This window comes from Leptodactylus fuscus, chromosome 2 (assembly GCF_031893055.1).
Source record: "Leptodactylus fuscus isolate aLepFus1 chromosome 2, aLepFus1.hap2, whole genome shotgun sequence".
In the NCBI taxonomy this organism is placed as follows: domain Eukaryota; kingdom Metazoa; phylum Chordata; class Amphibia; order Anura; family Leptodactylidae; genus Leptodactylus; species Leptodactylus fuscus.
Window position 1 is genome coordinate 111,751,753 of NC_134266.1, and position 24,181 is coordinate 111,775,933.

Sequence of the window (24,181 nt, forward strand, 5' to 3'; positions counted from 1 at the left end):
AATGCATTGGCCAGCACTGATTGGCCAGAGTACGGAATTCGGCCAATCAGCGCTGGCCAATGCATCCCTATGGGAAAAAGTTTATCTCACAAAAATCACAATTACACACCCGATAGAGCCCCAAAAAGTTATTTTTAATAACATTCTCCCCTAAATAAAGGTTATCCCTAGCTATCCCTGCCTGTACAGCTATCCCTGTCTCATAGTCACAAAGTTCACATTCTCATATGACCCGGATTTGAAATCCACTATTCGTCTAAAATGGAGGTCACCTGATTTCGGCAGCCAATGACTTTTTCCAATTTTTTTCAATGCCCCCGGTGTCGTAGTTCCTGTCCCACCTCCCCTGCGCTGTTATTGGTGCAAAAAAGGCGCCAGGGAAGGTGGGAGGGGAATCGAATTTTGGCGCACTTTACCACGCGGTGTTCGATTCGAACATGGCGAACACCCTGATATCCGATCGAACATGTGTTCGATAGAACACTGTTCGCTCATCTCTATTCATATCTTGTTTTCATGACTGCTGTTAAAATACGTGTGTGACATTAGCTGCTGTGTGCGGCCCTCGCAACAACCTATTGTTACTCATGTGGCCCTCGGGGTACCCTGTTTGACATGCCTGCTCTAGATAATGAAGACCCCCCCTAGAGGCTGTGAAAGAGTACTACGCTGCTCCTATTAGACTAGGTTTACACCTATTGTCGGGGCTGACAACAATATTATAATATCATAATAAACAAGGAACAACAAATTCTACAAAAAAATGGAATTATTTGTGATGGATATATTACATTGTTGGAACTTTTAGATTATATTTCTGGACCTGGTGGTAGAATGTGTTGAAGCCCTTTGTAAGGACAACATATCACATGACAGGTCACTTCTAATATTAGCTAAAATATTGAGCTTTTTGGCTAACAAGAGAATTCAAACAATGCAGTGAACTTGTAGATTTCAATCCAGTGTGTTCATGAAGGGAATGCTCTCCCCACAGCACTTGACATTGCAGTCAAGACTTTGCGGTTTTAAACACAAAGTGGGCATGAGATTCGCATGAATCCAATCCACTTTCCGCCGCATGCAAATCACTGCATTTCCCGCTGTGGGGCCCCGGCCTAAGGCTGGCTAGAAGGCTAAGAATGGCTAGAAAAGGAAAATATATTGGAAGTTCTTCCACTATCTCCTGCTCAATCCACTCCTGACTTCGGTTCAAAAAAACCGCAACAAAATCTGTAACAAAAAAAACTGCATTTCTGTAATGTGGGGCTTCAGCCTAAGTCTGAAGCTCCTCGTTGCGAAAATGCTGCATTTTACAGTACCTGCTATATGAATGGGATCCTGGTTTATCACATCTGCACAACAAAATCAGAAAAAGCAGAAAATCTGAATTTTCAAAGTTTGCGTCTTTTAAAATCACAGCATGTCAATTATACCTGTGAAAACGCTGGCATTTTTAGTATAGGTATAATAAGGGAAGAAAGTCCGCAGAGTAAAACTCAGCGAAAACACAATGAAAAATGCTGTGAAAAAAACTGATGTGTTTCCGCTGCATTTCACTATGTGGGGCCTTAGCCTTAAATACATATAAATATAAGCATATTTAATAAGTGTCCTTACCTAAATGCTTGTTCAGAAAATCTAGTGAAGAAGTAACATGGATCATCAGACATAGATGTGGATCCATAGTTCCTCGCTGGCCTGCAATCCTGTTTGCCAGATAACCAGTCATGAATGCAAAATCACTTTGGCTCAGATGGACACAACCCCTGAAGAGACAGCAAAAAGCTAAATCATTTATGACAAACAGACAAATCTGATGTACAGTAGAGTCAGACGTATGTTTCCATCTATTTCTATCCATGTGGAATAATACTATTATACCTTGAGTAAACTATTCTTCATAGTTTAGAATTATAAGTCAAATATTTAAAGGGTCTGTCAAGGACAAACACAAACTTCACTGAAGGTAGCCAAGAATCACTTTCTGTTTTATCGCCCTGGCTCCCAGTAAAGTTTGTTTATCCAGGACAACCCCTTTAACTTCCAGCCAGATCTGAATGTATCCAGCTCAAGGTTTCAGCAAAGTACAGGAGAGCGGGAGACGTTCAATAAAACTGCAGTCTCTTTAAACCGCTGTATGTCTGGAGCCACTGGGGCTAGAGGTGCAATCTTGTTTTAGAGTCAAGAATCTTGTGTAGATTTTGAGAAATCCCTGGTTAAAGTGGAGCTGCACATACTTGCAGCTTTCATGATATATCAACCAATGCTGACAGCAGTATCTCTGTAATTTCACAGAAACAAAAGTAAAAATAGACTTTTCCCCCCTTGTTAATAAAAACATTCACCACATCCATAGAAACCCCTAAAATAAAATTAGTATTATTTATTCTACATCAGGGGTCCCCAACCACCGGCCCGCGGACCAGTACCGGGCCGCAGGGCATGTTGCACTGGTCCGCGTACCGGCGGCGAGGAGTCAGCAGCCGCCACCACACTGACGCTTGGTTGTTGCTCATTGAGATAAGGTGAGCAAAGTGCGGGATTGAGCCGGGACCCGCTGTATGTCTGGGATTCTAGTACTATGTAGGACATGCAGCGGGTCTTGGCTCCACCTCGCACTCGCCTACCAAACTTTGGGCAACTACATTACACATCACTTGTCCCTGTGACGTGTAATGTAGCTGTAGTGAGGCTGTAGTGAAGTTAGTAGCAGCATTAGTAGTGATATCTGTCATCAGTATCCATCTTCATAACAGTGTCTGTCATCAGTAGCCATCTTCATAACCTGCAGTGTCCGTCATCAGTAGATGTAGTAAAAATTATATAGTTTGCACTTTCATATGTACATGATTCTAATCTACACCCCCATGTTTAACCCCGCACCCAACCACACCCCTTCCCGCCCCCACCGGGCCATAGAAAAATTGTCTTGCTGAAACTGGTCCCTGGTGGAAAAAAGGTTGGGGACCACTGTTCTACATAATAAAAAGTCTCATGTAGCCACAAAATAAAATCTCTAGTAAGGCTATGTTGAAAAGAAATTTCTAAAATTATGAAAGCGGGAATGTAGAGAGGGAGAAAATGTTACTGAGTTAAGACTTAAATGCATTATATTGGTAAATGTACATAAGAAACCAGAGTTATGTGCCAGCCATATTTATTTGAGCCACAAATTAAAAACTTGCTAAATTTTAAGATGTTTTCAGTAGCGTTTTTGCAATTTTAAAGAGGATCTTTCATGGGTTTGGGCACAGGTAGTTCTATATACTGCTGGAAAGCCGACAGTGCGCTGAATTCAGTCTGTCAGGAATGTCCTTCTCCACAGCACCGCCTATAGCATCCCCAATGCTGCGAGAGAAATCTCAAACCTCTACGCATGCGCAGTCGGCTCTGCCATCGGGCAGAGCCGACTGCACATGCCCGGAGTCATTTTTTGTGGCCGCGAGTGTAAGGGGACCAGGGACAGCTTTCTGGTGGTCAGTTTTAAAACCCATTCATTTGAATGAATTTTAAAAGCAAACCGCTAGTGTCCGCCTGCAACCTCTCCACAGGGAAACTGTTTATTTTTTTCACTGGATGCAAAGTCCTGCATGTCCGACATTGTTTCCGGCCAAAAAGAATGGTTTCCCAGCGGAGAGGCTGCAGGCAGACACTGACGATTTGCTTTTAAAATCCATTCAAATGAATAGGTTTTAAAACTGACATCCCTTGTCCAGTTTCTCCGGGAAATAGGGCGGAAACCCGGCAGAATGACACAACGTGCACAGGGGTGCCAGTGTGAACACCCCCTTACTCTGCAGCAACGCATCTCAAAAAAGTTGAGGCAAATTTCTATTTTTTTTTAAATTAAAAAAAACCCATCTACTTCTGATATGTGTTGTGTATTCTATTGTGAATAAAATATGGTAATACGAGATTTCCAAATTATTGCATTATTATCTTCTCTATATTTTACACAGCATCTCAACTTTATTGGAGTTGGGGTTATAGACAAATACACACTGTACAAGTATGTTGACTGGCATTGCAGAAACAGCAAACATTTGTTACAATGCATGAGAAAGGATCAAAGCTAAAACCTGAGAAGCATATGCACAAACATTATTTTTACTTGGCTGTCAAATAAGCTTCTAAATTATTTACAGAAATGCACATTCTATATCTTCTGAGAAAATAATCCATTGACTAGACATTCTGGATAAAGTATGTTATACATTTATTTTATGGAGGAACTACTCCTTTTGTCCGCTATTAGTAACAACTATGTAGCGAACTATGGAACCGGTCATCAAGTATTATTATGTAATTCAAACTAAAATACGGGGAATAGAATATCTTGGTTGGTTTTAGAACTCATATAACATTTATTAAGGAGTTTACCATACTCCGCTATAAGTAAGAATTTGTTGTTGACCCAGTTATGTTACGGGAGATGTTCAGCAATAGATGCTTTAAGAAGGAAGTGTCACATTCACATCTCTGAGGAGCTCATTTGCATTACTTGAGACACCAAACAGCACTGACAGCCAGAAAGCAGTAAGGTGTGCATGGTTAGCAAATCAAGTTTTCCCTGCTTCATATTTAGGGTGCATTCACACGGAGGAAAATGGTGCTAAACTTAGTGTGGAATCCACATCAGATTCAGCACTGAAAAAAAGCCTCCCTTTGACTTCAATGGGTTCCTTTTTCTGCTAGCCCATTTGTTTTCATTGCTGAATCTGGCGCAGATTCCACACCAAATTCAGCACCATTTTCCTCCATGTGAATGCACCCTTAGAGGTGGGACAGGGTGACACAGGAAGGCAGGTTTGACATTAGACATTTCAGGGTCCAACATTTGTTGGCTCCTACGCTCCCCTGGATGGCAAAGATGACAAACTGGGACAGCCCTTAATATACGTGATGTATTACTTAGGTCCCTACTATTGACTTGACTAAGCTATTGACTTACTTTACAGTCATGTATTTCAGATCAGCTCCCTGTGAGTTCATTCTTTTTATTTTCTGTATGCTTTTTCTTGTCTGAAAGGATTCCGTATTGATTAATAATATAGGTTTCTGTATGTTTGGATAACAAGTATCTTCCAGGGGAAACATCCAGGCATCCAGAACTACTGCACACCTAGGAGACAGGAGAAAACAGCATAACATTGCAAGGTGAATTAGATGATTCTACAATTTCTTTAACCCCCTCCCACTGCAGGTATTTTCCAATTTTAGTTTTTGACTCCCTGACTTCCAAATCCCATAACTTATTTCTTTTTACCAAGTCATATGTCCACTTAAATGTTTGCAGGGCAAATTGTACTTTATAGTGGTAGCATGAAATATTCCCTATGATGTATTCAGAACCTAGGGAAAAAAAATCAGAATGGGGTGGAATTAGAGAAAAACTGCATTAGGGGGCATTCACACGGAGTAACGCCGGGCGTGTATCACAGCCGTATACACCGGCGTTACGGCAGACTGCCGAACACTTCCCATTCACTTCAATGGGAGCGCTCGTAACAGCGGCGTTTACGAGCGCTCCCATTGAAGTGAATGGGAAGTGTTCGGCAGTCTGCCGTAACGCCGGTGTGTACGGCTGTGATACACGCCCGGCGTTACGTAGTGTGAATGCCCCCTTAATGTGACTTTCTTAAGAGCTTTGTAGTGTTCCTGTGTAGCCAAAATGACCTGTAGTCACTTGTATTCTTTGGCCCTAACTAGTGTTGCTGATCAGCAACATGCGGACCATAGAATCATTACGGTCATGTAAGACCAGCCTAAGATGGCATCTCAGGTGTCCTAACATACTTATACTTTAAAATACTTGCACCATTTGCATTTGGAATGCTGGCAGCAGCACTGGCGTGTATACATTAAACTTGAATATTCACAGCACATCTTTAGTTCCATAAAGATAAGTCTATAACATGTTAATAGAGCTTTGAAAACTCCATTTAAACGTTATAGTGTCATAAGTTTGCCTTATAGCCAACAAACCACTTTGTATTGATTTTTGATTTGTAAAGTGCTGCAGAATATGTTGGTGCCATAAAATGATTACTTCACTGGTCTTTTGCTTCATGAATACAAAATTAAATGGGATGTGGTTTGCTTGGGGTCTACACAACTGACCACCTTGTAATTCATATAGAACATTCCAGGAATATAGGCTGTAGATAGGGAGAAAAACACACAACAGTCAGCAGCGGGAGCAGATTTATCATTCACAGGCTGTACATTTGTTTAGGAAAAGAATAGAGCACTCCTGGCAGAGTCTGTAAGAAGAGGCTAAATCACACAATCCTCTGCACTGTAGAAGAAAGCGGTACATGAATGAAGCTGCGCTGATATATACGAGCTAGTTAAGACTGCAGTATCCTTGACACGCAGACCTCACATACAGCAAGTATTGCTAGGAGAAACAAGTCCACTATAACTTGTGTAGGAGAAGGTTTACAAACTGTGTATCAGGGAGTACAACGTAATTAAACCCAAGGAAATCACTTCCATTTGTAAAAATAATCTTTCCATGTTAAAGGTATCAAAACTATAGAAAAATACACATGGACCTCACATCCCAGTATTATTATTAGTATACATTTTGACCTCTGCATAGTGGGTTCCTACTCTATTGGGTACGGCACCACATGGCAGCCACCGCAACACAGTGCCCACAGGAGGAGCAACCCAGCAATATCCCTGCTGCCAGGCTAAGCCCACATCACCCAACAGAGACCACACCATGCCATGTGAACAGATAACATAAAGTTCACCTTCCTATAGGGCCTCAAAGGACTAACAGACAGTAGGTAGATCCCTTATATAGTCTCCTGCACCAAATGGGAGGAGTACTGGTGCCAAGGGGAAAAAAATGAGGTGGACAGAACTGCAGTTCACCAACATTTTGTTTGCAATTTGTTCTCATAGTGCGGTTCTGTATGGCGGCTTCTATTGTTGTGGTGATGTGCCTCTGGGGTGGTGTGACCCAGAACCTAGCAGCAGTGGTGCTGTTGGGCTTCTAGGTCACTCCCTCTGTGGGTGGTGAACTGCATTGGTGGTGGTTGCTTGTGTTCATTTTTTGTAGATTTTGCTAAGAAGCAGAAATCAATATGTATAATATTGGAAAGTAAACTTCATGTTTTTTTCCCTCTCCAAAATGTTGATCCATCTCAAAATGTATCTATGACCCATATGTTATCTATTAACCCTTCGGCAACAAACAACATACGATTATGACGCAGCTGCCTGGAACTTATGGCAATGCGTCATAATAGTACGGCGAACAGCCGGGGGTCACTGTGTCTATGACAGCAAGTGCATGCATTACTCCAAAAGGGGCCCACTTGAGCTCTGTCGCCCAAGGGTACACACAAACTTGGAGCCGGCCCTGGTGCCCATATTGTACCAGGTCAACATTTTCCCAGTGAAGTCCCCCAAAGTGCAAAGAAAGGGAAGCCCCAAAAAAAGATGCAGAGTCTGTTACAAAGGGGGAAGAAAGAAGACACAATTTATCAGTGTGACACTTGCCCTGAAAAACCTGGCCTGTGCATGAAGCAGTGCTTCAGACTGTAGCACACATCCACGGATTATTAATTTTTTTAAATTTATTTTTCATAGTATATCACCTCCTTATACTGTCATGTACTCTGCACAGATTTACCTTTCATCTGTCATCCAAAATACAAATAGCAATCTTACCATTACAAGCCTGCCATGTACCCATACAGCAGATTACGACCACATATGTGGTATTGCCGTGTTCATGAGTAATTGTTTAACAAACTATGGGGGGCTTTTTCTCCTTTAAACCCTTGTGAAAATGAAAACTTTGGGGATAAAGGGACCTTTCAGGAATTTTTCGCTTACCCATCCAGGGTCGGACTGGGGTGTCTGGGGCCCACCAGTGGAATTGTTTCTAGGGGCCCACCACCAGGACCCTGCAGACCAGCGATACCAAGACAGGGCAGCTAAAGGTAATACCATCTTGTGAGCCATGCTGCTCACCTGCCATACAATGTGTAACAAAATACTACCTAAACCTACTGCTACACTCTGTATGGAAAGTGAACAGCGCACCTCCTAGAAATGTTATCATTACCTGTAGCCACACTGTCCTGGAAGAGCTGATCTGCAGAGGTCCTGGCTGTTGTATCATCACAGATGTAATATTGACGCCCTATCCTAAGGACAGACCATCAATATTATAAAGATGGATAAATCCTTTAAAGAGGACCTTTCACCATTTTGCCCACAGGCAGTTCTATATACTGCCGGAAAGCTGACAGTGCGCTGAGTTCAGAGACGTCCTTCTTCACAGCACAGCCAATGCTGTGAGACGAGCATTATCAGGGAGGGAGGGGGGAGTTCCTCCCGGCTCTCACAGCACAGCGCAATTGGCTCTTCCCGGCAATGGCGCTGAGCTATGAGACCCACTCTTCTGACAGTGGAGAGATCTTGCTGAATGAAATTAATAGCACCAATACCTCCAGCACAGGGGCACGTACCGTGAAAGCTGGCAGCGCAGTGAATTCAGTGCACGCTCGGCTTTCTAGTGGTATATAATACCACCCATCTCTGAGGACATGAAAGGTCTAGGTATAGGACAGATATAGGACCTGCTCCATAATTTACAGATCTTCAATTTGGCCAGGACACACGGCCGCAAAAACAATGGCCGTATGTACGGGACCATTGAAATATAATAGTCCATACTTTTTTTTTTATAAATTCTTTATAAGAAAATAAAAGCTCGTTCACACGTGCGCCCGTACTCCGTTCTGAAAGGTTTCCGTTTCCTGCACAAAACAGGGGCAGGAGACGGAAACCTGCCGACACCTTTTCAAGCTCATTCATTTGAATGAGCTTGAAAAGTCTCCGGCCGTGAGTGGTGGTGAGCGATTTAAGCTCTCCGCCGCGAAACTGGCTTTTTTAAACCAGACACAGAGTCGGACATGCAGTACTCTGTGTACAGTTTAAAAAAGCTGGTTTCGTGGCGGAGAGCATAAATTGCTCACCGCCGCTCACGGCCGGAGTCGGCATTACAGGTTTCCGTCTTCTGCATGCAGAAGACGGAAACCTGAGTACGGAGACCCAAACACTGGTGTGAACCCAGCGTAAACAGAATAACCAAACAAGCCACAATTGAGGATAAAAGGTCTGCTCATGTACATTACAGTTTAGTAACTCCATGTGCCCCATAGTAATAGCAGTTAACCCCATCATGTCCCTCACATTAACCCCCTGTGTGCTTCACATAAGTTTTACTGATATGTGAGACATGGAGGTAACCCTTATGTGAAGCACACAGGGATTAATGTGATGGACATGATGGGGTTAACTGTTATTAATATGAGGCAAATGGAGTTACTAAAATAATAACCCCAAATGCCTGACATTAATAGGCAGACTAACCTCATGTACCTGGTGGTTTCTTTCTTACTTTCACTTTGCTGGAGCTCTCCTCGGCTCCTTCTCTTCTGTGCAGGAGGTAATGGCAGCAGCTCGGCAGGGTCCATCTTCTGTGTAGGGATAAGCCCCGCCTCCTGGGCTCTCCTCACCCTCTCATTGGTGGGCAGAGAGCAGCCAGAGAAGGAGGGGGGGAGGGGGAAAGCTTCCTGAGCACGGAGCGTCCTCTATCACAGCTGCAGCCCTGCGCTGGCTGCTATTAGCCCATGCTGCAAACACACACACAAAATCATAGGCAGGGGCCCGATTGGAATGTCAGGGCCCCGATCGGGCCCCTAACCATCCCATGATCATGCAGATCGGGCCCCTGCCTATGATTTTAGACTGTTAAAATGAGCTGCAGTATAGTCGGGGGAGGGGCCCACCGGGGGATTCACCGGTGTCCCGGTGGGCCAGTCCGACCCTGTACACATCCCAAGGTTAGTAAAATCTCACCTCCATTTTTTCAATTCCTGTGAAAAGCTTAAAGGGTTAATAAACTTCCCAAATACTGTTTTGAATTATTGAGGGGTTCAGTTTTGAAAATGGGGTGACTTTTAGGGGGTTTCTAATATATAGGCCTTTATAATCTCTGTCAGAACTGAAGTGGTCCCTAAAAAATAAGTTAGGGGAATTCTCTTGTAAATTTGTAAAAAAAATCGCTGTTGCACTTCAAAGCGTTCTAACATCCAAAATAAATTAAAGAATGATTAAAAGATGATGCCAATATAATGCAGCGTATTGGTAGATAAGAGTAAGTTCACACGGGGTTTTTTGGTCAGGATTTTGAGGCCATATCCGCCTCAAAATCATGACCAAAAAGACGGCTCCCATTGAAATCAATGCACCGGCATCCAATCGCAGCTACCCGTATTTTGGACCGGAACCTGAGGCGGCCTCCGCCTCAGGTTCTGGTCCAAAAAACCCTGTGTGAACTTACCTTCATATTTAGCAATGTATTTGGTTAACCCCTTCCCGACATGCGCCGTAATAGTACGGCGCATGTCGGGTCTGTAACTATGGCGACCGCCCGGGAGCCGGGCGGCCGCCATAGCCGCCGGATGTCTACTGCTTTAAGCAGTAGACAACCGGCTCTAATGCTTCCGATCGGTCCCCGGACCGATCGGAGGCATTAACCCCTCCGGCGCTGTGGTCAATGGCCGCCATTTTGGCCGAGATCGCCGGCTCCTGGAGCATGCTCCAGGGCTGACGTCCCGTTGCCATGACAGCCGGGAGCCTTGTACAGGCTCCCAGGCTTGTCTGCAAATCCTCTCTTTTGCAGGCTGGTCTATGCAGCCTGCAAAAGAAAGGATGATTTTTTGCAATGCATTGCAATGCATTAGCATTGTAATGCATTGCATTAGTGATCAGACCCCCTGGGGTTCAACACCCCTAGGGGGTCTAATAAATGCAAAAAATTTTTTAAAAAAAGTTAAAAAAAATATAAAAAAATACAAAAAGAATTAAAAGTTCAAATCACCCCCCTTTCCCTAGAACACATATAAAAGTAGTTAAAAACTGTGAAACATATACATGTTAGGTATCCCCGCGTCCGAAATCGCCCGCTCTACAAATCTATAAAAATATTTTTCCTGTTCGGTAAACGCCGTAGCAGGAAAAATAGTCAAAAGTGCCAAACCGCCGTTTTTTCACTGTTTTGATTCTGATAAAAATTTGAATAAAAAGTGATCAAAGCAATAACATTTCCCGAAAATGGTAGAACTAAAAAGTACACCCGACTCCGCAAAAAAGACGCCCTATGCATCCCCGTACACTTACGTATAAAAAAGTTACGGCCGTCGGAATATAGCGACTTTTAGAAAAAAAATTTTTTAACACAGTTTTGGAATTTTTTTAGGGGTCAAAATGTAAATAAAACCATATAAATTTGGTATCCCTGGAACCGTACCGAAACACAGAATATAGGGGACATGTCATTTTGGCTGCACAGTGAATGCCGTAAAACCAAAGCCCGTAAGAAAGTCGCAGAAATGCATTTTTTCTTCAAATCCACCCCATTCTGAATTTTTTTCCTGCTTCCCAGTACATTATATAGAATAATTAATGGTAGCATCATGAAGAAAAATTTGTCCAGCAAAAATTAAGACCTCATATGGCTCTGGGAGCGGAGAAATAAAAAAGTTATGGGGTTAAGAAGGAGGGGAGTCAAAAACGAAAATCAAAAAATGCCATCGGCGGGAAGGGGTTAATATGACTATCTGTTTGAAAGCCAGAGCATTTCACATTTTGAAAATTGTGATTTTTTTTTCTAAATTTCCATCAAATTTCCTATTTTTTTAAAATAAATAAATACAAAAATATTGATTCGTATTTTATACTAACATGAAGTATAATGTGTCATGAAAAAACAATCTCAAAATCACTTGTGTAAGTTAAAGCGTCTCAAAGTTCTTTCCATATAAAGTGACACGTCATTTTTTAATTTTTTAAAAATTAGGCCTGGTCCTGAAGGGGTTAAGGTACTTTTGGACTGCATCCTCAAGGGGTTAAGAATACTTACCGGAAAATATTATCTTTTATCAAACTAAGCAAGGCTGTTGCTCCCCCAAATGAATGACCCATAACAGCTACTCTGTTGAAGTCTATTCTATCCTAAAAACAAAAACAGCAAAATGAATAAAATTTGTACAAAAAAAAACACATAAAAAACCCACACATAACAAACAAAATAATAAGTAGAAATCCTATTATATTCTTAATATTTTTGTTACTGGGCCATTCTTAGACCTACTGGTGTTAGTTCAGGCCAGGCCAGGTTACTTCAATACTGACAACTTATCTGTACACATGTCTCATGAACCCAGAGGAGTCCCCTTTTTAATGCATATAGGTTTCCGTGGACTCACTGAACGGAAACTCAAATACAGATGTGAACTGGCCTGAGCATGCACAGAAAACCCCCCCAGTAATAACGGACAGTATAACGGACACCCATAGACCTTAATGTTAAAAAATATCGTACATTTGAAGTCTGTCATGAAACCGTTTTTTTAACAGTCATAAGTCCTGCATGTAGATTTTTTTGTCGGACATGTGACGACATATAACGAATTGGGTGTAAAATGGACACAAGATAAAATCCCATTGAAATGAATGGAAATTTTAACAGATTTGTGAAAGTTCAGCTAGTGTCTGTTACTAAAATCTTGTAATGGACAATAGCAACGTAAAGTACTGATGGTCACTAATGATAGTATGAACTCCCCTTAAGGTGTTATTATTATTATTACTACATAATAATAGTAACTTTATTTATATAGCGCCAACATATTTCACAGCATTTTACAAAACACAGGGTTCATGAACAGACAATATTTGACACTACGAAGTGACAAAGAAATTAACATATCAAACAGTAGGAGTGAGGACCCTGCTCGCAAGAGCTTACAAGGAATAATCAATTACAAGGAAATAGGAAGACATAAAAGGTAAGAGGGCTTGTTTGGTACAATGGTCTAGCCATCGATTAATATGAAAAGGGCATATAACTGGAGCTGTGCGATCACATCACCTGTCAATATCCATGAGTATACAGATGGAGTGCAGGGTAATTTCTAGATCAGAGGTGTCAAAATCTGGCTCTCAGTGTAATTATATTTGGCCCGTGAGAACATATCAAATGTCTACTAGACATTGTTTCTCAAACTTTTCATACTTATCACCCCCAAGATTACGCTGCATTCAAAATCACAGCATGCACATATGGATAATACCCCGCCTGCATGCAGAGGCCATTGATCATACCAGTATGCAGGGTTTGCCCATGACTTTGTTCAAGTTTTTAATTTTGGCCTCTATGTATTTGAGTTTGACACTCCTGTTCTTGATGGAGGGGTCAGGATCTGAGGATTAGAGGAGGAAGGACAGAATAGGATAAGAAATGTTAAGTGTAGTTTGGGGAGGTATAGTGCAATATGATCAGGTCATGTGATCAGCCTGCCTAAACAGATGTCATTTTAGGGCAGTTCTGAAGCTGCTGTAGTTGTTGATTAATCCAATTATCCGCTACAGCTTGAGACAAGTCTTGGAGACAGTAGTGAGATGTTTGGATAACAAAGGATAGAAGTCTAAGGTCAATGGCAGAACATAGAGGACAGTTAGGGTAAGTTCACACGACGGAAAACTTTTCCGCCGTGAGGCCTTTTTGCGCGGCTAGCCGCGACAGGAGGTCTGTGCACTGCATCGACAATCCGCTCCTAATTGGGCCTAGATGAATGGACCTAATCAGGTGGGAGTCTTAAGCCACGGAATCTGCATGAAGATAGGACATGTCGTATTTTTTTCCGCTAGCTGAAAAAAGTCGCTAGCGGAAAAAAACTGAGTGACTCCCATTGAAATGAATGGGAAGTGTTTTTGCAGGTGAATTTTGAGGCGGATTCCGCGTCAAATCCGCCTGCAAAAAACACAGTGTGAACATAGCCTAAGGGCGGTAGATGGTAGGGAGGTGCAGCTCTATGGATGGGTTTGTGGTGGTTGGGCGACCATTGCAGTGACTGACACAACGTAGATGCATTTTTATAGTTTTGACAGAAAGATGAGTGGTGCGGCTGCATTCAGGACAGATTGTAGGTGGGAGAGTTTAATAAGAGGTAGCCCAATTAATAGATAATTGCAATAGTGAAGATGAGAGAGACTCTGAGTGACAATGAAGGGTTTTGAAGTTAGTAAGTGTAACTTCAAAGATAAGAAGCTATAGGATGTGATATAGCAAAATATCTATATATGACTTTTTTTTTTTTTTTACCATAGTATAGATTAAAGATACAATCTTTGTTAGTGAGCGGGAGTTACAATGAGAACAGGAAAGTGACAAAATACATATTCACACATGAGAGGAAGAGCTTCCTGCCAGCAGTGGCTGCACCAACGGTCTGAAATCTTATTCCACAGCTGGTGGTGCAAATGTTTAGTACTTCACAATGCCATAATACAGAACAACAATGTATATAAGACAAAGTAACATCATGCAGTACTGAAAATGCGTATTTTTTATATATTATAAACACACACACACTTCAGCTCGAAATAGCATAGACAGTCTATAAAATCTTGTGTTCTTACAAGCTAATTTACTAAGCTTATTTTTTCACCACATACACCAATTCATATTCTTTTCATTACTCAAGGCTCCACTGATTCAAGCACAGTTGGAATTTTCTCTCTAGCCAAACTATTTTGCTAGGTTCACCTTAGTGTTCGGGTTCTGTTCTTCAGGGACCCAAAAAACGGAAACCCTATCAGCTTAAGAAGTGATGACAAGCAGAATTGGGTCCGCTGAGATCACGCAGTTTCCATATTTTAAGCGGAATGGGGGATGAAGTCTCCAAATGGTCACCTAACGCGAATGTGACATTTAAATGCATTTAATTTTGGTGTCTGTTTTGCTATTTAAAGGGGCTCTATCAGCAATATTATGCTGTATGAGCCCCACATATGCGTGAATAGCCTTTAAAAAGGCTATTCAGGCACCACAAAATCTTATTTTAAATCCCCTTCTCGTTTTTAAATAAAACTATAAAAACATATATGTAAATCATACCTTAGCGTGCACGCTGGGCGGTCGTGCATGATCTGACGTCATCTTCTGGCACGCCTTCCTCTTCTTTCTTCTTCTTTCGGGTACGCCCTCTGGTCCTGGCTCTTCCCCAGCGTCATCGTCGTCTTCTTCCAGCGGTTTAAATTCCCCTTTCCGCCTGCACCTACCTTCTAAATTATGTTACAAAAATCTATATTTCCCTAGCTGAATGAGGTGGTTAAGTGATCGCCCCAGGCACATTTTCTGGTGATGTTCTGTTTCCCCTTCCGGAACCAGACCATCCCTTATTCTAACCTCCCACCCCATCATACTAACCTGTCTTCCGGTTCAGAACTTCACTTCTTCTGGGCAGACGTGAAGAAGAGGAGGTGCCTTACGCAATCCACATTATACTGTGCAAGGGCCACTGTGGAGCATATTATACTGTACAGGGGCTAATGTGGAGCGTTAATGTGGAGAGTTAATGCCAAAGAGCTCAATTTTTGTCTCGTCTGCCCAATCTAGATGATTCTGAGAATGATTGGGAGAAATTGCTGTGGTCATATGAGACGAAAATTGAGCTCTTTGGCATTAACTCAACTCACTGTATTTGGAGAAAGAGAAATACTGCATAAGACACAAAAAACACTGTCCCCACTGTTGAGCATGGAGGTAGAAACATTATGTTTTGGGGGTGTTTCTCTGCTAAGGGCACAGCACTACTTCATCGCATCAATGGGAGAATCGATGGAGCCATGTACTGTAAAATTCTGAGGGACAACCTCCTTCCCTCCGAAAGGACATTAAAAATGGGCCGTGGCTGGGTCCTCCAGAAGGACAATGAATGAAAACATACAATCAAGGCACAAAGGAGTGGCTCAAAAAGAAGAAAATTAAGGTCATGGAGTGACCTTGCCAGTCTCCAGACCATAATCCATAAAAAACTTATGGAGGGAGCTGAAGCTCCGAGTTGCCAAGAGACAACCTCAAAATCTTAATGATTTAGAGATGATCTGCAAAGACGAGTGGACCAAAATTCCTCCTGACCTATGTGCAAACCTCATCAACTACAAAAACCGTCTGACTCCTGTGTTTGCCAACAAAGGTTTTGCCACCAAGTATTAAGTCTTATTTGCTAGAAGGGTCAAATACTTATTTCTCTATGCAAAATGCAAATAAATTTATAAAATTTTTACAATGTGATTTTCTGGATTTTATTTTTGATATTCTATCTCTTAACAATGATAAATAAAACCTCCAGCTCCAAAAAATTATAAGATAAAACTTGACTTTTACTTTATCCGATTAAAATTGTAAATACAATGGATCCATATGAAATACAAAAAAGAATAGCTTACGCGTTTCGGGGCTACGAAACATGCCCCTTACTCATAGCCTATAGGCTATGAGTAAGGGGCATGTTTCGTAGCCCCGAAACGCGTAAGCTATTCTTTTTTGTATTTCATATGGATCCATTGTATTTACAATTTTAATCGGATGAAGTAAAAGTCAAGTTTTATCTTATAATTTTTTGGCGCTGGAGGTTTTATTTATCATTGTTACATATCTCATCCTCTTCAGTCGGGGATCTATCCGGAGCAGCCGATTTAAGTGGTTTTTCCATTCCTTCTTTATACATTTTTTGGGGTTTGAGCGGTTTTTTGTTAATATATTTATTCTATCTCTTACTTTTAACATTAACCCACCCTTAAAATTCTAGACTGTTTATGTCTTTGTCAGTGGGCAAACCTACAAAATTAGCAAGGGATCAAATAATTATTTCCTTCTCTGTAGATACTGTCAGGGTTTTGGGTTGCTAAGTGGGGTGGCATAGACACAAAAGTCCAGTTTCTTTAGTCCAAAACAAAGGTAGAGTTTATCTTCACTCAAAAAGGTAGTGCAGCAAAAAAAGGAAACAATACATAAATAAATAAATACCTGCCCGGCTAGACTCTAACTAAACACAGAATAGGTTACCTCACCTAGAATGACAGAAATCAGAAGCCAGTAGAATCATTCAGGACACAGCTCCAAAATATGACCTCTCTCTTTGGCTCTCCAGCCAAACTCTGCCCCAAGTCTGCTGCTGGAGCTGGCTTCTTAAAGGGGTTGTCCCATCACAAGGATCCTATCTATCTATACTGCTTAGGGCTCACTGTCTATTGTGCCCCTCCCCCCAGTGTTCACCAGCAGTTACTGGGGAATTACTGCTCTAGCAATTCCCTTACATCTATATTGAATATAACTAACTCTGGGTGCTGAGTTGCTGGATGGTGAATGCTACATTTATATAAGCCCTCTTGCAGACAACCGTATGAACAGTCAATGGGCTATCTAGATTTTTCCTGGATAGCATATTGACCCATTCATGTCTATCGGTCCAAATAAATGACCGTGAATGACATGGTTATGTGTGCAGGCCAACTGAAAGGGGCTGCGGAAGCAAAGCCAGTGCACGGCTGCACATGGATGACATCCATGTGTCCACCATGCGCAGTGCCGTTCATTCACAGAATCCAGTTAGTACACGGTCATGTGCAACTGGCTTAAGGCTAAGTTTAGACAGTGTTTTGTTTTTTTTTTTGCTGAAGAACTGCATTCAGTTTTTAATTGCAGTAATGTCTAGCACTTGTAACTATGCATGTCATCTATATTGTAAATATCTAAAAATCTTTGAATAAGGTTGGTTTTCACACTGGGTTTCAGCGTTTTTTGTTGAAGATCTGCATGTGCTTTTTAAATGCAGTATAGAGACCCCCGAACCCATTAGCAAAGGGGAATATGATTTTGGAAGGGGGAACCAATATCTCCTGCAGTTTTATCTGTATTCAGTAGTTATATAGAAATATGTGGGGTGGTTCTGCTTTACACAAATTGAAAAATAATTTAACTGTATATGCCCAAATAAATAACCAAAAATAAATGGAGATGTCCCTATCCATCATATTGAATCACTCACACGTTCATGTCACCTCCACCTCAAAAACATCTCCAGAATACGCCCTTTCCTTACCAGAGATACATTAAAGACAATTATTGTCTCTCTGATTCATTCTCGCCTTGACTACTGTAACTCCTTACTTATCGGTCTTCCCCTTACTAAACTCTCCCCTCTACAATCTATTCTGAATGCAGTGGCCAGGCTCATCTATCAGGCTAGACGCTACAGCGATGCCTCTGGTCTGTGCCAGTCGCTACATTGGCTGCCTATTCATTATAGAATAAAATATAAAGTTATTACTCTCATCTACAAGGCTCTCCATAATGCCGCACCTCTCTACATTTCCTCCCTCATCTCTGTCTACCGCCCAACCCGTGCTCTCCACTCACTCAATGACCTAACACTTACATCCTCTATTATCAGAACCTCCCACGCTCGTATACAAGACTTCTCCCGAGCTACACCACTTCTCTGGAATGCTCTACCCCGGACAATCAGATTAACTCCCAATTTCTACAGTTCCAAACGCAAACTAAAGGCACATCTTTTCAGACAGGCCTATCACAATTTCTAACGTAAACCCTTCCGTACTATAATTAGAATCCCCAAAATTTAACCCTCCTCTGTTCCAGCTCCCACATTACCCCACATGATATGATGTCTTTATCTGTCCAAGCTCCATCCACATGTTAAAGGACACCACTAGTGACGGCTCATAAAGTTTTATGTTTGTGTAATGACAGTAACCTCTATTACAAAACTGTCTGAATACTGTATAAGCAATGCCACCCCTGCTACCTCTTGTGTCACCCCCTTTACCCCATAGATTGTAAGCTCTTGCGAGCAGGGCCCTCAGTCTCATTGTGTGAAATGACGTTCTTTGTTATGTATCTGTCTGTATTTGAACCCTACAAATTGTACAGCGCTGCGGAATATGTTGGCACTATATGAATAAAATTTATTATTATTATCAGTACACCAGAGGTTCAGTTTAATCATTCAGGTGAGATGTATAGTAACATGCAATACTTCACACTGTATAGTATACTAGCTGGTACCCGCGACTTCGTCTGCGGTAATTGTAGCAGTGGGTATATACAGGTGTGGGTAAGGTTTTCGTACTGTGTATAAGGTATGGGATATGACATGTAACTTTGTATCTTGTTTTTGCTGTAATTCAGAGAATACGTGAGACTTTTGTGTTGCAGTTACTTTGTATTTGAGCTGCTATATATACGGTGTTGTGAGAAACTTTACATAGTGACTTTGGGACAGAAGTATTTGAAGTTAACCCTTTCCCGCCGATGGCATTTTTTGATTTTCGTGTTTGGCTCCCCTCCTTCTAAACCCCATAACTTTTTTATTTCTCCGCTCCCAGAGCCATATGAGGTCTTAATTTTTGCGGGACAAATTTTTCTTCATGATGCCGCCATTATTTATTCTATATAATGTACTGGGAAGCAGGGAAAACATTCTGAATGGGGTGGATTTGAAGAAAAAAATGCATTTCTGCGACTTTCTTACGGGCTTTGGTTTTACGGCGTTCACTGTGCAGCCACAATGACATGTCCCCTGTATTCTGTGTTTCGTTACGATTCCGGGGATACCAAATATATATGGTTTTATTTACATTTTGACCCCTTAAAAAAAATCCAAAACTGTGTTAAAAAATTATTTTTTGAAAAGTCGCCATATTCCGACAGCCGTAACTTTTTTATACGTGCGTGTACGGGAATGTATAGGGCGTATTTTTTTGCGGGAACGGGTGTACTTTGTAGTTCTACCATTTTCGGGAAATGTTATTGCTTTGATCACTTTTTATTCAAATTTTTATCAGAATCAAAACAGTGAAAAAATGGCGGTTTGGCACTTTTGACCATTTTTCCAGCTACGGCGTTTACCAAACAGGAAAAATATTTATGTAGCTTTGTAGAGCGGGCGATTTCAGACGTGGGGATACCTAACATGTATGTGTTTCACAGTTTTCAACTACTTTTATATGTGTTCTAGGGAAAGGGGGGTGATTAGAATTTTTAATCTTTTTTTTTTTTTTAAATATTTTTTTGCCTTTTTTTAACCTTTTTTTTTTGCATTTATTAGACCGCCTAGGGGTATTGACATGGGTGGGCGGTGTCGCAGATTGTCAGAGCGGTGGGGGTCAGCAAACATGGCTGCAATAGGAATTTTGTGGCTTGCTATGGTCCAAAGTGTGTGAGATTGCAGAGATGGTGGTGTGAGTTTGGGGTTTGTGGGGGTCCTGGCACAAACGTATGTGCGCTATTGTGACGAAAAGTAGCCTATTGCGCAATCGGGTGTAGTGACTATGTTTGTGGAAAATTTCAGCCAAATCGGTCAAGCGGTTTTTCCGTGATTGAGGAACAAACATCCGAACATCCAAACTCACAAACCCACAAACTTTCACATTTATAATATTAATAGGATATTACCTTACTGAATCCCAATATTTTAGACTGGGTTTACATGGTGTATGCAATTTTTATTTGCAGTAATGTTATATATATATATATATATATATATATATATATATATATATATATATATATATATCCTACTAATATTATAAGTGTGAAAGTTTGTGTGTTTGGATGTTTGTGAGTTTAGATGTTTGTTCCTCAATCACGCTACAAAGCCTGGACGGATTTGTGTGCAATTTTCCACAAACATAGTTTTCCCTTAGGATTGAGTCACAGGCTACTTTTGGTGCCACTAAACAACATGGCTTCTTAGCAGGAGACTCACAAAAGCAGGACTCCTAGCCCCAGCTATAGACTCACACACACTGCCTGGCATTTTTTTTTTTGCATTTATTAGACCGCCTAGGGGTATTGACATGGGTGGGCGGTGTCGCAGATTGTCAGAGCGGTGGGGGTCAGCAAACATGGCTGCTCCGGAGAGTTAAAGAGGTAGCATCCTGGAGTATCGTTAAGGTGAGGGGAAAAGTGGTAAAGTATATGAGATTGTGTGGGGTTAGCGGCGAGGCTGCAGAGGGCAATAGGAATTTTGTGGCTTGCTATGGTCCAAAGTGTGTGAGATTGCAGAGATGGTGGTGTGAGTTTGGGGTTTGTGGGGGTCCTGGCACAAACATATGTGCGCTATTGTGACGAAAAGTAGCCTATTGCGCAATCGGGTGTAGTGACTATGTTTGTGGAAAATTTCAGCCAAATCGGTCAAGCGGTTTTTCCGTGATTGAGGAACAAACATCCGAACATCCAAACTCACAAACCCACAAACTTTCACATTTATAATATTAATAGGATATTACCTTACTGAATCCCAATATTTTAGACTGGGTTTACATGGTGTATGCAATTTTTATTTGCAGTAATGTTATATATATATATATATATATATATATATATATATATATATATATATATCCTACTAATATTATAAGTGTGAAAGTTTGTGAGTTTAGATGTGATGTTTGTGAGTTTAGATGTTTGTTCCTCAATCACGCTAAAACGCCTGGACGGATTTGTGTGCAATTTTCCACAAACATAGTTTTCCCTTAGGATTGAGTCACAGGCTACTTTTGGTGCCACTAAACAACATGGCTTCTTAGCAGGAGACTCACAAAAGCAGGACTCCTAGCCCCAGCTATAGACTCACACACACACTGCCTGGCATTTCCTGCCTCAACCTGCCTGCACACTCCTTACTGTCACCTCAGGAGTAGCCCTCACTCTACTCACTCACATTTACATATAGCTTTCCACTACACAACACATCACATTGTCTGTATCACTACATACACAATACAACACATCACATTGTCTGTATCACGACATACACAATACAACACATCACATTGTCTGTATCACGACATACACAATACAACACATCACATTGTCTGTATCACGACATACACAATACAACACATCACATTGTCTGTATCACGACATACACAATACAACACATCACATTGTCTGTATCCCTACATACACAATACAACACATCACATTGTCTGTATCGCGACATACACAATACAACACATCACATTGTCTGTATCACGACATACACAATACAACACATCACATTGTCTGTATCACGACATACACAATACAACACATCACATTGTCTGTATCCCTACATACACAATACAACACATCACATTGTCTGTATCGCGACATACACAATACAACACATCACATTGTCTGTATCGCGACATACACAATACAACACATCACATTGTCTGTATCACTACATACACAATACAACACATCACATTGTCTGTATCACTACATACATAATACAACACATCACATTGTCTGTACCACTACATACACAATACAACACATCACATTGTCTGTACCACGACATACACAATACAACACATCACATTGTCTGTATCTCGACATACACAATACAACACATCACATTGTCTGTATCACTACATACACAATGTAACACATCACATCACATTTGCTAGCCCACCAAACTTTTTAAAGCACTTTTACAGTTTCACACGTCTGTGTCCGCCCAATTCTCAAATCACCGCAGACGAAGTCGCGGGTAAAAGCTAGTATGTATATATATATATATATATATATATATATATATATATATATATATATATATATGTTACTATGACATTTCCCTGTATGCCAACAACCAGTATAGCTGAGTTCACAAGGTGTTTTTGCCAAAGAAAAGGTATGCAGCCTTAATTTCAGACAGTTCAGTATACACCTGAGGCTTGGACAACACAGCTATTTTGGCTATAAAATATTGCCAAGTCTCCCTGATACTACATTATTAAGGTAAATGAATGGCAGGCCTCACATCTTAGCATCATCGCAGAGCTGTGAGGAACGTCCCCTCTTCCCCCAGTAGTACAGGGCTATAGAATTGTACTGTCAGGGAGGATGTTCCTCATAGGCTCGAAGGTCTGTCCTTCTAACAGTGGAGAGATATCGGTGCCGAAATTAGCGACACCAATAAACGCAACACCGGGGCGCCATATCAGGAAAGCCAACAGTGCGCTGAATTCAGCACACTGTTGGCTTTCTAGTGTTATACAATACCACATATATATGAAGACGTGAAAGGTCCTCTTTAAGGACTAATTAATCTGATTAATCACCAAGCCATACTTCTTGGTAACATCGATTATATACATGCATATACCTTTAAAACATCTAGACTGAATCCAGAGTCCAAGATGTTAGACACTTGTCGCCCTTTATCTAGGTCCTCCAAAATTCTCACAGCTCTGATGCACTCGCTTGCTCTTTGATGAACCTAGAAATGTTAATGAAAGATTGTGAGGGTGTAATTCACATGAACTGGCTCTGCTCAGTTCTGCATTATTCTCTTTCCATCAGGACATACAGTATTCTTGCAGACTCAACCCAGAGGGACTTATAGGCAAGTGAAGTTATTGATTACTCTTTCTCTTTCCTGCCATGACCCAGACAAAAAAGATTATCCCAGGAACAGGTTAAGTCATATATTTGGTTTCTGTGTTTGTATATAAATATAACTGTAATCTTATTACAAGTAGACTTCATACATGTATATAAATAGATATTGTACGTATATGTATGTATTGGCATATGCATACATATACTTAGGGCAAAGTCTCACATCTATTGAGTATGTGTTTACAGGTGTTAATACAGATGCAGCCTATAGCTGTCTGCTTATGCATTAGTCTCTATATTCACATGCATGTAGTCCAGTTTGTAGCTTCTATTATTGGGGCAGACCCAGGAGACTGTCATGGTGGGATATGTTGTATTTACATACACATTACTGACCACCTTTTGCTGAGGGGGGCAGGAAAGAAAACAGCTGTGTATGTTTGTGCCGCCATGTAATCTCTGTTGTATATTAACCTTTTCTCTGCCACCCACATACACTCACCGGCCACTTTATTAGGTACACCTGTCCAACTGCTCGTTAACACTTAATTTCTAATCAGCCAATCACATGGCGGCAACTCAGTGCATTTAGGCATGTAGACATGGTCAAGACAATCTCCTGCAGTTCAAACCGAGCATCAGTATGGGGAAGAAAGGTGATTTGAGTGCCTTTGAACGTGGCATGGTTGTTGGTGCCAGAAGGGCTGGTCTGAGTATTTCAGAAACTGCTGATCTACTGGGATTTTCACGCACAACCATCTCTAGGGTTTACAGAGAATGGTCCGAAAAAGAAAAAACATCCAGTGAGCGGCAGTTCTGTGGGCGGAAATGCGTTGTTGATGCCAGAGGTCAGAGGAGAATGGCCAGACTGGTTTGAGCTGATAGAAA

General features: G+C 41.3%; 1 protein-coding gene across 1 annotated transcript in view; it reads right to left on the reverse strand.

The window, feature by feature from the left end:
- PAFAH2 (platelet activating factor acetylhydrolase 2) overlaps positions 1-24,181 on the reverse strand; it is a 46,470-nt gene that overhangs the window by 3,152 nt on the left and 19,137 nt on the right. Inside the window, exons 6-9 of the mRNA XM_075264391.1 lie at positions 23,058-23,171; positions 11,954-12,045; positions 4,952-5,122; positions 1,618-1,766 (exon numbers count right to left, since the gene is read on the reverse strand). Coding sequence (XP_075120492.1) covers positions 1,618-1,766; positions 4,952-5,122; positions 11,954-12,045; positions 23,058-23,171 — 526 coding nt within the window. The remainder of the gene's footprint in view (positions 1-1,617; positions 1,767-4,951; positions 5,123-11,953; positions 12,046-23,057; positions 23,172-24,181) is intronic.